The 13,462-nt window shown below is 45.4% G+C and overlaps 2 protein-coding genes across 8 annotated transcripts in view; one reads left to right on the top strand and one right to left on the bottom strand.

Annotated features, from left to right (window-relative positions):
* LOC139273584 (gastrula zinc finger protein XlCGF57.1-like) overlaps window positions 1-8,434 on the top strand; it is a 277,425-nt gene extending 268,991 nt beyond the window's left edge. For all 7 annotated transcript variants that reach the window (XM_070890528.1, XM_070890526.1, XM_070890527.1 and 4 more), the window contains one exon: window positions 7,087-8,434. In XM_070890528.1, coding sequence (XP_070746629.1) covers window positions 7,451-8,152 — 702 coding nt within the window. In that variant the 5' untranslated portion in view covers window positions 7,087-7,450 and the 3' untranslated portion in view covers window positions 8,153-8,434. The remainder of the gene's footprint in view (window positions 1-7,086) is intronic.
* LOC139273608 (zinc finger protein 850-like) overlaps window positions 1-13,462 on the bottom strand; it is a 560,896-nt gene that overhangs the window by 324,205 nt on the left and 223,229 nt on the right. The gene's annotated exons all lie outside the window — the stretch shown is intronic.

The following is a 13,462-nucleotide window of genomic DNA, read 5'->3' on the forward strand; positions in this document are numbered from 1 at the left end:
TGGTCCATCGCAGATGTACTCTTCCCCTCGTATTATGTTTGTTTCTCCTCCCATCCTCCTGTAACCGCATACACCCTAGTCATTCCTTTCAGGGTGCAGGCGTCTAATGGCCCAGTGTGCTGTACCATTTCTTTCAACTGGGTGCTATTTATCCAATCTGGAACTCGCCGCCCAGTTTGTATCTGATCCATATTGTGTCTCACCTGACCGATCATCCGTCTCCCATTGGCATGATGTGTCTCTTTTCCTGCCCTCGGCATCGTCCTCTCATTCCTGCTTATTTAGCTCGTTAATTGTTTGTGCATGGCCTTCCAATACGGATATACCCTCCAGCAGTATTTTGGATGTTTTAGATCCTAACTCTGAAGATTCTATCCCTATCCCGGCCTGTTTCCTCATCGTACCTCCATCGTTCTCCTCAAACTATCTGCTCCTGCTTGGATCACCTGTATAGCTAGTGCATCTACTAGCGAGGTCCCTGTACTTACTCCCTAAAGATGATCTCTGTCTTCCTCCTTTGTGTCTCAGCTGCTTATGATACTCCCTTGCTCCTGATGTGTCACTAGCTTTTCTCAGGATTGTGTCTAGCAATCGTGTGCACAGCACTTTAGTCTTGGGGCTAAACTTTTCTGGCAGGTATAGGTCTGTTAAATTTATGCTCACAGGTAACATTTCATGCTGCACATTGTCAAATAACAACATTCCCTCCGATCTCGTCACCAACCCGCCAGGCGGGCCTTCAGTAAGGGGATGTCAAGTAATTGGTGGTAGTGTTGTTGGTCCTGGGGTCGTGACTATTAATCATCACTGCTGGACCTGAATACTTTCTCTCTTCCTCACATATGACCTATTAACGAGGACGGCCCTAAGATTATGTCCCTCTCTGGGTCCAGACAATGTACTATTGCTTCTGTTCCAGGTTTAACTATCACGTGCTTTCCCAAGGTTAATTCGTTGGTTTACAATATTCAGGTAACATTTTATTACCCACTTATCTTGTGGCTTCAAGATAAACGTTCCTGCCACTCAGATGCCGCCCCCTAGGGGCTGCTTTATGTAGTTGTTGTACCCTCTGGTGTGAGTATATGCTTCTGGGCGCCCTAGGGGCAGCCTTGTAGCTTGTCCTTGTAGAATCGGAAGGACGGTGGTGATCACGTTTATATTCTGTTGATAAAACACATCCTGCATATTCCAGGTTTTTAGTTTGTCTTACCATTTCTATTTCAACTGGATTGTTTGCACCGTTTCTCCGGGCATGTGCCCTTTTCCAGATCCACTTTATTATAGCCAGTATCCCTAATATTGCAAATATACATCCTAATCCTCTTTAAAAAGTCCATCTATCGTACCTTTATATTCTTTCAGCTGAGACCAGTGTTTCCGTTGACCCCTACTTTTCATATCAATGCAAGCACATGTATCTCCACTAATTAATACCTCATATCGTCCGCTCCCCTAGGTGCGAACCCTGGTTTCTCTGCCACTTCCTTAACCATTACCTTCGCCCCCACCTCAGGGATTATAGCCGAGGCGGCTATCTCACTGTCTTCGTCCTCCTCCTTCTGCCTTTCTCGGACCTCATGTCGCATACCTTTCAACTGCTCACTCAATTCCCTCACATACTTTCTGATTCTGTCTCGTAGGCGGCTTAATACCGAATATTCTACAAGTTTCTTTCATCACTTGATCCGTGAAATGAGTCCCTTGATCCAAGCCAATCATGTGGTAATAGGACTGCCTCCCATTTAGCATTTCCACCAGTGTGTGTTTTGTGTGCAGTATTATTTCTCCTATCATTATGACAGACTCACTAATTTTGACTGCCTAAGTGGCACAATCCAGTGCGGCCAGGCATCTGGACAGACCGGCAGCCGCTGGAGATTGCTGTGACGAGTAGTAAGCTACGGGTCTCATCCTATCCCCATGCATTTGTGTCACCGCGGCTCCATAGAAGCCTCCCTGGTTCTCACAATATATGTGGATCGGGAGATCCATGTTCGGGAGTCCCAGCCCTGGAGCTGACATTAGGGCTTCCTTCAGATTACCGTATGCTGCTTCTTGTTCGGGGCCCACTCTACAGTTTCTAAGGATGGTTTTCCCACTTTCACGAGCAGCTGTATTGGTTCTGCGATTGCCACAAAGTTAGGTACAAAATTCCTGCAAATAGTTAAAGAGCCCCAGTACCTTACGCACCCCTCGGACTGTTTTTGGTTGGGGCATAATCCTAATGGCCTCCTTCCTGTCAGTGAACATGGTCCTAGTTCCTTGGGATATTTCGTGTCCCAGGTACTATACCACAGCTTGTCCGATTTGTGCCTTTTTTGGGATTTACTTTGAATCCTGTGTCCTGCAGGACTTCCAGTATTTCTATACGTGCTCCTGTATGCCCCCTATCATCCTCGGATGTTATTAGTAAGATCATCTATGTATTGTAGTGTAGTACTCCTATACAGGGTTAAATCCACCTTTTCTATGGCTCAACTCATAGTCCGGTGGAATATAGCCGGGCTATTGTGGAACCCTTGTGGGACCCGTGTCCAGGTGTACTGATGGTCGCTGACTGTGAAGGCAAACTTATCTTGGGACTCTTTTGCCAGGGGTATGGACCAGAATCCATTGGCTATGTCTAATACAGTGAAGATCTTATGCTCTGGTTTTAATCCATTAAATGTGGTGGCTGGGCTGGCCACGATGGGATGTTGACGGGGAGTCACCTTATTGAGGGCAGTATAATCAATAGTTAACCGATATGATCCGTCCGGCTTTTGCATGGGCCAGACAGGGGCATTTGTTGTTCCCTCTACCTCTAAGTATACCGCTTTCCAGTAACTTCCTCCACTATCTGTCTCACAGCCTGTGCAGCTTCTGGTTTTATCAGGTAGTTGGACACTTCCCACATTAGCATGCCTGTCAAAATTACTCTGGTTCCCCCAAGGTATTTCTAGATTGTTTCCAAACCTTTTAGTTTTATTTCTTTTTTTAAGAGATCAGATTTAACATTTTATTTTGAATGTATCTCAGTATTTTGTTGTGCCTTCTCTTAACCCGTGGTACTTGAAACCTTCACAACAAAATGAGCTCTTCACTGTTCCCATCCTAATCTCTGCTCCCCTTTTGTAATATTTGTATTTATTGTTGGATTACAAAATGTCAAATATGGTAATACTGTGTTTTTTGATCGGACTTCTCATTTATGCTTATAGTGATTCACAGATCACAGAATGCAAAGTACTTGTTTTATAATTGTGTGCCCAATTTCTGTTTTAGAAGCTGAACATCAAAAACTCTAATCTTTTGCTCTGTAGCTTCAATTTTGTGATACAGTATTTCATAAATTACATCTTTTTAAGCTGCAGCTTCTGATGCAGTAGTTGTGTAATTTTATTAAAAAGGCTTCCAAACCCAAGATTTTCCAATACAACCAAAATGTTTATCAAGGAGAATCACCTGAAATATCTCAATCACAATTCAAATATTGTACTGCCAATCTTTTATTTAAAACTCTTTTTACTGAGCTAGAAGTTTTCATGTCAAGGTTTTATACAAAGGAAAATGGGAGCGTACTTCCCCAGTCCGCAGGCTTTTTTTGAAGGCATTACAATTTCCCTTCTCCGTTCTTTATCTCATTCCTAGACTAAATTTATTGTCTTTCAACCCAATGTAATCAATGATTATATGTTTCTTTTGACAAGTAAATGAGCGTGTCGAAATTCTTTTTAAAAACCAACGGGACCACGCATTTTTGAACTTTTGCTCAACAAACCTATCTTTTGTGAATTTCCTAGCTCTGTAACTTATCATCCGAATAAATCCGCACCTGTGCTTCTACCTTAAAATGTAATTCAATTCTAGGTTCACACTTTCTTAAAACTTCCCACATACAGGACAACACTACAAAGGGTTTAAAAAAAAAACTTTCACTGTCCGAAAAAGTGGGTGGAGCGAAAACAAACAGACAGCTCCACCATTTTTTCCAAACAGGCTTTCAGACACATGAAAAATTCATTAATTCCCACCTCAAATATTCCGCAGTCAAAAATCACACAAGCACTTTCATTCAAAGACAAACGTTCACCAAAGTCTCTCTTCATTCAACAAAGCTTATTAATTGTTTGGTCAGCTCTATTTTTGGATCTATACGTCACTTAAGATAGTCACTATCAGGTTTTTTATGGTCATCCGAAAAATATCCTAGCCCCCCATAAGAGAGCAGTGTCCAGCATATCTTTACACGTCATACTCAGTTTTTGATACGTCTACCCTTATATCGGTTTCACTGTATTCTCAGATGCTGACTGTCTTCCCACTTGTATCACCTAACCCCAGTGTCTACAGTCCCACTGACTTCTTATCGATTAAACTGTATTCTAGATACTGACTGTCCCTCCAGTCAGTTTCCCCTACCCCTAGAGCCTGCAATCCCATCGACACCTTATCGATTTATCTGTATTCTAGATACTAATGGTTCCTCTACCCGGTTCCCCTTGAACTTAGAGGCCATATCCACATCGATGCCTTCTGATAGTGTCTATCGTGACTTCCCAATTCGCCAAAGTCTTTAACACCATAACAGACTTTTCACAGATTCAAGTACCCCGGGCAAAAGACACGTCTCATAACGGCTCACGTCGGATTATGAGGTAGTTGAAGATACTCACTCATGATGGATTCGTATACGTTTGTCTGTCGGCTGCCCATTGTAACCCTGCTTGCAGCGCCATAATGTTGTGGGGTATTAAAAATATAACACTCACACAAAAGGTTTTTTTATAGAGAAAAGAGTTGTTTATTAAAACCTGATTAATCAAGGGCGATCTGGCCTCATCAGTACTGTTACTGAGTGCTCTCAACATCGATCTCATAGAACAAGCTGTGTAATTACATTTTTATACAGTTTAGATACAGTCAAAATGGTGGAACTACGCGGGGAAGTGTTCCATTGGTTAATACAGGTTACAACAATTTCATTGGGTGCTACAGTTACATTAATTTTATTGGTTTCAGTAATTTCTAATGATTCCATTGGTACAATCAGTTCTGACGACTGTTGCTAGAGAATAGCAGGTTACGTGTTACATTTCTGGGAACGTCTTCCCAGACTAATTCTCAGACTGATGTCCTTGGCAGACATATGGCTACCCTCTGCTTAAAAGAGGCATTGTCCCTGTTATCTCCTGTGGCTGGAACATTGTGGCCTCCTCTCATTATTTCTGTGAGCTGTCTACATAAATCTTGTGGGTGTTCTTATCTCCCAAGAGAATTTCTCTGACCTTAGTGTTTCTGCCTAATTCAGCTATTGTACCATGAACGCATTTTAAACCTTACTCTCAGTCTTTCTTACTTAATTTTAATTACAACGATTTACTTTACCCCTAATTAAAGTTTTTCGCTCTTACAAGCTGCATTTGGAAAATAAACATTAATTGAACCTGTCAGTTACGGCATTCATTAAATTGTAATTAATAAAAATCACCAGAAAAAATATCTTCTGGAGTTTACTCAATGGGGTGTGAGTCTCCGCTGAGGGTTTGTTACAGTTTTGGTCTCCAAATCCAATCAAAACGGCCTGATTTTGGTCAGCTTGAATAGTGAACATACTGCAGACCTGTCTGCTCACCGATTTTTAAAATAATTTATTAATATTATTTATTGTCCCTCTGCCCCCAATCTTGATGGGGTGACAAAATACAATTCATTTCCCCAAATTTGTCTTTCAATTATTGGAAAAAATCCTGAGGGACAGGATAAATTTTCATTCAGAAAGACACGAATTAATCAGGGACAGTCAGCATGGATTTGTTAAGGGAAGGTCGTGTCTGACTAACTTGATTGAAGTTTTTAAGAAGATAACATGGAGGGTTGATGAGGGTGGTGCGTTTGATGTAGTCTATAAGGATTTTAGCAAGGCTTTTGATAAGGTCCCACATGGCAGACTGGTCACGAAAGTAAAAGCCGATGGGATCCGAGGCAAAGTGGCAAGTTGATCCAAAATTGGCTGAGGCAGGAAGCAAAGGGTAATGGTTGATGGGTGTTTTTGTGACTGGAAGGCTGTTTCCAGTGGGGTTCCACAGGGCTCAGTACTTGGTCCCTTGCTTTTTGTGGTATATAATCAATGATGTAGACTTGAATGTAGGGGGTATGATTAAGAAGTTTGCAGATGATACAAAAATTGACTGTGTAGTTGATGAGACAAAGCTGCAGACTGCAGGAAGATATCAATGAACTGGTCAGGTGGTAGAACAGTGGCAAATGGAATTCAAGAAGTGTGAGGTAATGCAGTGAGGTAATGGGGAGGTCTAACAAGATGAGGGAATACACAATAAATGGTAGGACATTGAAGTGTAGAGGAACAGAGGGACCTTGGTGTGCAAGTCCACAAATCCTTGAAGGAAGCAGGACAGATAGAATAAGGTGGTTAAAAGGCAGAAGGCATACGGAATACTTGCCGAGGCATGGAATACAAGAGCAGGGAGGTTGTGTTTGAAGTGTATAAAACACGAGTTAGGCCACAGCTAGAGTACTGCGTGCAGTTCTGGTCACCACATTACAGGAACGAGAGGGTACAGAAGAGATATGAGGATGTTGCCTGTACTGGTGAATTTTTAGCTATGAGGAAAGATTGGCTAGGCTGGGGTTGTTTTCTTTCGAACAGCGGAGGCTGAGGTGCATAAAATTGAGGGTTATAGATCGAGTGGCTAGGAGGGACCTATTCACCTTAGCAGAGGGAAAATAACCAGGAGGCATAGATTTAAAGTAATTGGTAGAAGGTATAGAGGGGATTTCAGGAGAATTTTTTCGCACAGGTTGGAGGGGGTCTGGAACACTCTGCCTGAAAAGGTGGAAGAGGCAGAAACCCTCATAGCATTTAAAACGTACTTGGATATGCACTTGAAATGCCATAACCTACAAGGCTACGGACCAAGAGCTGGAAAGTGGGATTAGACTGTACAGCTGTTTGTCAGCCAGCACACACACACTGGGTTGAATGGCCTCCTTCTGTGATGTAAATTTCTATGAAAACTAGAATTGTCTGTTCTGAATTTCTATCTTGCATTCAGTGATGGTTTTTCTAAACTCCTTTTACAGGGCTTTAGAAGGGAAGGATTTGCAGACGGGAAACTCAAACGAGATATCACATCAAGATCTGACAGAGTTACTCCATTCATCAGGACCTGAATATCATCTGCCTTTGAATGTGGAAGAAGAAATGTTTGTCTATTCTGTCTGTGGGAAATGATTTCAAACATCAGTGTGACTGGAAAAGCACCAGACACACACACACCCGAGTGAGAGTGTTCTAGTGAACTGCCTGTGGAAAGAGCTTTAACCAGTTACACAGCCTGAAAAACATCGCACCATTCACAGCAGGGAGAAACCGTACACGTCTTCTGTGTGTGGACGAGGCTTCAACTGATCGTCCAACCTGGAGAGACACAAGGACACCCACACCATGGAGAAACCATGGGAATGTGGGGACTGTGGGAAGAGATTCAATTCTCTGTCTGAGCTGGAAACTCATCGATGCAGTTACACTGGGGAGAAGCCGTTCAACTGCTCCGAGTGTGGGAAGGGATTCACACTGACATCCCACCTGCTGACACACCAGCGAGTTCACACTCGGGAGAGACCGTTCACCTGCACCGAGTGTGGGAAGGGATTCACTTACCCATCCCACCTGCTGACACACCAGCGAGTTCACACTGGGGAGAGGCCGTTCACCTGCTCCGTGTGTGGGAAGGGATTCGCTCAGTCATCCAACCTGCTGACACACCAGCGAATTCACACTGGGGAGAGACCGTTCACCTGCTCCGTGTGTGGGGAGGGATTCACTCAGTCATGCAATCTGCTGACACACCAGCGAATGCATACTGGGGAAAGACCGTTCACTTGCTCGGTGTGTGGGAAGGGATTCTCATTGTCGTCCCTACTGTTGAGACACCAGCGGGTTCACACCGGGGAGAGGCCGTTCAGCTGCTCAATGTGTGGGAAGGGATTCACTAATTCATCCTACCTGCTGAAACACCAGCGAGTTCACACTGGGGAGAGGCCGTTCATCTGCTCCGAATGTGGGAAGGGATTCACTGATTCATCCAACCTGCTGACACACCAATATACTCACCGGAGAAAGACTGTTCCCCTGCTCAGTGTGTGAGAAGAGATTGACTTGGTCATATACCCTGCGGAGACACCAGGGAGTTCACACCGGGGAGAGGCCGTTCACCTGCTCCCTGTGTGGGAAGATTGGACCTGTTCATCCCACCTGCTGAGACACCATCAAATTCACTGCAGGGGTTGGATTCTGCTGTTAATCACATCCAGGACTGAACCATGTTCATTCTGACAGTTGGAGTTTGTTTCTGCTGATGTTAATAACCCCAAAACTGGGCTGGAATTTAATATTTTGATATGTCAAGTAAATCAGCTTTCTTTCAAACACACTGTCGAGCATTTGATATCTCCAAGATAAGAGAAAACTACCTGATGTTCGATTACAGACTGTTCCATTTTTGGGCCTTTCCTGCTTTCTAACTCTAGATTATTTCAGTTCTCATACCTTCGGATACTCTCGGGGACATGTTCCAGCTTGTGTGATGAAGTGCTTCCTGTCATCACCATGAATGGCCTAGCTCTAATTTTAAGGTTATGACCTCTTGTTTTGGACTCCCCCACCATAGGAAATAGTTTCTTTATCTACCCTACCATCTCTTTTAATCATAAAACACCTCAATTAGATCACCCTTTAATCTTCTATATTCAAGGGAATACAAGCCTCGTCTCCACAACCTGCCCTCATAATTTACAAAAGTCATCACTAAGTACAGGGTAGAAATTCTGAACACATAGTTCTAGTTTTTCTGAAACATTCTTTCGTTTCTAGTCCCTAAGCTGCAAGTCCCCCATCCAACGCACTCTCTCCTCGTCACATCCTCTCTGTTTGAAATCCAGATTCAATGCATGCTCTGATTTCTCCATTTCACTCCTGAAGGTGCTGCGTGATGTTGGGGTTCGGTCCCAGTCACTATTTGCCCTCAAACAGATACATAATGAGGGGAAATCAATCTCTACCTTTAACTCTCAGCGATATGGAAAGAGGGAAATGAATGATCTTTTAAACACCTGGTCCACTTGGCACTGAAGTGTCTGAAACTCCACTGCCTGTGGAAAGAGCTTTAACATCGCACCAGGGAAACAAAATAGTGACAAATGTTAAACTGTTTTATTGACAAAAGAAATCTTGCGTGAGTTTTTAAACCATAAATTGTTTAATGGCTTCACACTGACTCACCAGACTGTCCGACTCAGGTTACACCCCTCAAGCTCCACGATTGGTTGCAGAACATGCTGCTCCCTGGGACTCCGGCCTCTCTCCCTGTTGGTTCCCAGGGCAATCAATCACCACTCGCCAACATTATACTTCCAGATGAGGTTCAGGGGCTCAGAGGAAGGAAATAAATGAGGCTTTGAAACTGAGATGGGAAATGCAATTAGAGAAACGTGATTCAATATATTAACAAAACTATTTAAAATCAAATGAAATGAATTATAATTTCATGCCAAGTGGGAAACAAGTGATGTCTGGACTGTGCAGGAGTGTTTGCGCCTGGTTACAGAATGTGTCACTGGCTCTCCGCTCCAAATGAAGTTCTTCCAGTTTTGCTAGAGTAAATAAGGAGCAACTGTTTCCATTGGCAGAATGATTGGTCTCCAGGGGACACAGATTTAAGGCGATTGGCAAAAGAACTAGAGACAACATGAGGAAACTTTCCTCATGAGTGAGTTGTGATCTGGAATGCACTCATGATGGCTCAAGTGTCCACCTTCTGTGCTGTCCCATTCTATGATTATGGCGCATGTCCATACCCAGAGTCCAGAGTGCTCCACGTGGTGGAATATTCCCTATCTCCATCAGCTGGGTGGGGGTGGGGGGGTACAGTACTTCTGAGCCCAGTAGGACCACCAATTTCCCATGTGGGACTGTCGAGGGAGGTGGGTTCCCTTCCCTGAAGGACATTAGTGAACCAGTTGGGTTTTTACGACAATCCGGCAGCTTTCATGGTCACTTTTTCTAGTGCAGGCCCCACATATGACCAGATTCTTTCAGCTCAATTTCATAAACTGTCTTTATGCTTTTGTGGGTTCTCTCTCTCACTCTATTTTTCCTGTTTGGAATTCATTTTACAGGTATTAAAATGGGACAATTTGTGGACTGGAAGCTCAAATCAAACATCACATTGAGATCTGACGGTGTAACTCAATACATCGGGATCTGAATATCATTTGAATATGGAATCAAAAAGCACCGTTCACAGCGGGAGAAACGGTACATGTGCTCTCTGTGGACAAGGCTTCAACCGATTCTCTGACCCGTCGAGACACCAGCGAGTTCACACTGGGGAGAGACTGTTCACCTGCTCAGAGTGTGGGACGTGATTCACTCGGTCATCCTCACTAAACACCAGCGAGTTCACACTTGAGAGAGGCTAGTCACCTGCTCAGAGTGTGGGAAGGGATTCACTTGGTCATCCATCCTGCTGACACACCAGCGAGTTCACACTGTGGGGAGAAGCCTTTTAAATGCCCGGATTGTGGGAGTGCGATAAAAGTTCTAGGGAACTGACGTGCCATCCACGTGTTCACACTGACTAGAGACCTTTCAGGTGGGCTTTTATCTGACCTCACTGTACACCAGTGCACTCACTGGGGAGAGACCGTTCATCTGGTCCGAGTGTGGGAAGGGAGTCTCAGTGATCCAGCCTGCTGACACACCAGCGAGTTCACAAGTGATTGCAGGAGTTGGATTCTGCTGTTAATCAAATCCAGGATTGAATCGTGTTCATTCTTCCAGTTGGGGTTTGTTTCTGCTGATAATACTCCTGTAACTGGACTGGACTTTACTATTTGGGATATAGGTAAATAAATCAGCGTTACTTTCAACACATTGCTGCAGATTTTTGTCTTTCCCACCTGAGTAGTTAGCATCACCTGGTTGGAGCTCAGAGAGGACAATCTGGGGGGAGGATTGTACGCTGGGAACAAAACTTCAGCCTGGACACAGTCCTTCAGGGCCACACTGAGAGGGACAAATGGCACTTTGGTCCTTCTCGTCTCTCTTCACTGACAGCAAACTCTCTGTTTCGGTTAATCTTGACGTGTTTAAGGACCAGATGATATTCACTCAAGGGTGTTTAAAGAGATGGGACGCGTGCTCTGTGAACCCCTTGCCCATATCTTCAACAGCTCAATAGAGTCAGGGATTGTGCCCTGAGATTGGAAGGCAGCTCACGTAGTTCCCATTTTCCAGATTGGGAACAAATCCGAGCCAGGGAACTAAAGGCGCATCAATGTGACCTCGATCACTGGGAAGATGTTTGAAGGGATTCCAGGAGATGCTGTTTTCGATCATGGGGAATGGGAAGGGGCCCATTAGAGATCCTGAACACGGCTTCCACAAAACAAGGTCACGTCTTACAAACTAGCTTGAGTTTGTAAAGAAGTTGTTAGGTTGGTGGATGGGAGGAATCCAGTTGACATTGTCGACCTCAGGGGTGTCAAACTCATTTCTTATGGTGGGTCTGATCCAATATCCTGGCACTTGGCGTGGGCCACATTCAGCAAAAGTTATTAACATAGGAATAAATGAAGATAAACTATATCGGAATTTACATTTAGATTTTATTTACTGCTGTTGCTCCCAATCCCTGGCACCTCTTAGCTTGAGCATTTGTGTACTGACCCTGCTCAAACCATAACCACAAGGATATCTGTGCATTGCTCTGACTGTGACCACAAGGCTGTGTCACTATCCCACATACACATACCGTTGCCTTGTTTCTCCATACAAACACCATCTCTTTACACATCCCCTTTCTATACAATTACAACAGACATGAACAAGGGTCTGAGGCTGATTAAAAGAAATAAGAACATAAGAAATAGGAGCAGGAGTAGGGCATTTGGTCCCTCGAGCCTGCTCCGCCATTCCACAAGATCCTGGCCTCAACTCCACTTCCCTGCCCGCTTCTGATAACCCTCGACACCTTTATTGTTCAAAAATCTGCCTATTTCCACCTTAAATACATTCAATGACCCAGCCTCCACAGCTCTCTGGGGCAGAGAATTCCAGATTCACGAGGCTCTGAGAAAAAATTCCTCCACATCTCAGTTCTAAATGGCCGACCCCTTATTCTGAAACTATGCCCCCTAGTTCTAGATTCTCCCACGAGGGAAAACATCCTCTCTGCATCTACCCTGTCAAGCCCCATCAGAATTTTATACGTTTCAATAAGATCACCTCTCAGTCTTCTAAACTCCAATGGGAAATAGGCCCAACCTGCTTAACCTATCTTCATAAGGCAACCCCTTCATCTCAGAAATCAACCTTGCGAACCTTCTCTGAACTGCTTCCAATGTAAGTATATCCTTCCTTAAATAAGGAGACCAAAACTGTACACAGTCAGGTTGAACCTTTCTTATCCAGGACTCCCTTATCCAGGTGGTGCATGCACAGAACACGACCCATTCACCCCGCCCCCCAGGTTTCCCATTCCTTTTTTTAGGCACAACGGTTATACCTTTCCTTTATGATTTAATTAAATCATTCACCTAAACAGAAAATCAACACAAAAAAGCAAGTGATCAGCAGCAGCAGAAGCCCCTCAACATAGAACACCTCGGACCCTACCTACAGCTCGGGGCCCGCTGGTCCCACTGGACACCTCTTGATCCGCCGACATCTCTGGGCCCGCTTGTCCCACCGACATCTCTGGGCCCGCTGATCACCGACACCTCTGGGCCCGCTGATCACCGACACCTCTAGGCCCGCTGATCACCGACACCTCTGGGCCCGTTGGATCCGCCAACACCTCTGGGCCCGCTGGATCCGCCGACACCTCTAGGCCCGCTGGATCCGCCGACACCTCTGGGCCCACTGGATCCGCCGACACCTCTGGGTCCGCTGGATCTGCCGACACCTCTGGGTCCGCTGGATCCGCCGACACCTCTAGGCCCACTGGATCTGCCGACACCTCTGGGTCCGCTGGATCCGCCGACACCTCTGGGTCCGCTGGATCCGCCGACACCTCTAGGCCCGCTGGATCCGCCGACACCTCTAGGCCCGCTGGATCCGCCGACACCTCTGGGTCCGCTGGATCCGCCGACACCTCTGGGCCCGCTGGATCCGCCGACACCTCTGGGCCCGCTGATCACCGACACCTCTGGGCCCACTGCATCCGCCGACACCTCTGGGCTCGCTGGTCCCACCAACACCTCTGGGTCCGCTGGATCCGCCAACACCTCTGGATCCGCCGACACCTCTGGGTCCGCTGGATCCGCCGATCTGGTCCCGCTGGATCCGTCGACACCTCTGGGTCTGCTGGATCCGCCGACACCTCTGGGCCCGCTGGATCCACCGACACCTCTGGTCCCGCTGGGTCCACCAACACCTCTGGGCCTGCTGGATCCG

Source organism: Pristiophorus japonicus, chromosome 9, assembly GCF_044704955.1.
Source record: "Pristiophorus japonicus isolate sPriJap1 chromosome 9, sPriJap1.hap1, whole genome shotgun sequence".
Classification (NCBI taxonomy): domain Eukaryota; kingdom Metazoa; phylum Chordata; class Chondrichthyes; family Pristiophoridae; genus Pristiophorus; species Pristiophorus japonicus.